This window comes from Atta colombica, unplaced genomic scaffold (assembly GCF_001594045.1).
Source record: "Atta colombica isolate Treedump-2 unplaced genomic scaffold, Acol1.0 scaffold297, whole genome shotgun sequence".
Classification (NCBI taxonomy): domain Eukaryota; kingdom Metazoa; phylum Arthropoda; class Insecta; order Hymenoptera; family Formicidae; genus Atta; species Atta colombica.
The window spans coordinates 40,228-41,876 of NW_017259400.1; the positions used below are offsets into that span (position 1 = coordinate 40,228).

General features: G+C 23.8%; 1 protein-coding gene across 2 annotated transcripts in view; it reads left to right on the plus strand.

The window, feature by feature from the left end:
- The window catches only part of LOC108690174, a 3,594-nt gene extending 2,521 nt beyond the window's left edge, over positions 1–1,073 (plus strand). Inside the window, exons 4-5 of one of the 2 annotated variants that reach the window (XM_018197339.1) lie at positions 268–426; positions 998–1,073. In XM_018197339.1, the coding sequence (XP_018052828.1) occupies positions 268–400 (133 nt within the window). In that variant the 3' untranslated portion in view covers positions 401–426; positions 998–1,073. The remainder of the gene's footprint in view (positions 1–267; positions 427–997) is intronic. The other variant, XM_018197340.1, reaches the window with a different exon arrangement.
- Positions 1,074–1,649: the final 576 nt, after the last annotated feature.

Below are 1,649 nucleotides of genomic sequence, written 5' to 3' on the forward strand. Positions count from 1 at the left end.
ATTATTTATGAATTAATAAGCTTATGAAGTACTTTTTCTAATTTTACAAATTTTTTTAGAACATAACTGTACAAATTACCAATTTATATGTACATTACAAATGTTAAAGGATTGATATATATATATATAAAATCTTAAAAATGACAATTTTGATAACTGAGTGAAATGCATACTTCTAATTAAAATACTAAATACTTCCATAACATTTTCTGTTGTTTATAATAAAACATAATAATTTCTTTTTTTTTTATGAATATGTAAATACAGTCCTGGACCGAGCACTTTGAGGGATAATGAGATTGTAAGAATAAGAGTGACAAAACAAAGTAAAATACGAAACACTGCGACAAAGAATCCTTCGATTTCGACACCACCATCCAAACGGAGGAGAAGAAATTAGGAAAAGAAATTAAAACAATAATGTTGGTAATTATTCGCTTTGTTTACATTACCCAAGTTTATATCACGTAAAGATTAATTATGTAACTTTTTGTCTAACCCATAAATGTAAATTCTTTTTCATTGAAATTAAAAAAATTTTTCACTTCTCACATTTTGTATTATATGGAAAAAGATACACGATGATAGAAAAATTTTCTAATCAATTTAATGCGACTAAGAGAAGTGTTGTTAAAATTACTTGATGTAGCACTATACGTACTGAAAGATTTTAGTAGCGCCAAGAATTAAACAACTTTCCGATTTTGTATATGATTTTTGCAGTTTTTCTAAATTGATATATAATACACGTTTTGAAAGAAGTTAAATCTGTCAGAAGCGATCACACGCAATTGATTATAAGGAATACAGAATGAATATTTAAAATTTAATTTGGTCCTTCCTTATTAAAGTACCTTTGTGCGTACAATTTACACTCTTACTTGCAATGGCTCTGAAAAGAATAATAATTAATAATCTAATGAAATGTATCAATTAAAATATTTTACAAAATTAATTATCTAAATACTCTTTTTATATATTTATCATTTTTTGACAGATTCAGTTGAATAGACAGCATCATGACGAATTCTGTGAAAGCGCTGTATAGAAAAGTAACCATATTTGGTTGGGACTATTTATCAAAAAGAAGAATAATTCTGATAAGCGATCGTAATAAGATCATAAAAATCAAATTATCTTTTATAAATATAATCTATATTGATAAAATAAATATGATCTATATTATATAATCTATATTATATAAAACGTATTTTATTAATAATTTTATTAATAACTTTTCCAAACGCTAAGGAAATATTTAATTTGCAAAATATAATATTAATATAGCATTATTATTTTTATAGAAAGATTTTTGCGTAATAATGTACTGAAACGTGTTAAAATTGGACATTTACGTTTCTTGGAAAATTGGCATGTAATGAATAGAACACAGTAACTAAAGAATGTGGATTATAAAAATTAACATGTATATCTTTTTGTGTTGAAAATTAATAATTAAAACAAATATAATATAGCCAATAAAAATTAAAATCATAAAAACAATATTTATCAGGGAATAACTATATCTGCAATAACTAGTATCCTAATAAAAAATTTAGATACGATATAATTTATTTGGAATGGCCGAATAACGCAGTTTATTTTATTCAATGTACACATTGTTATAATTTTATTCTTGTTTTATTGGC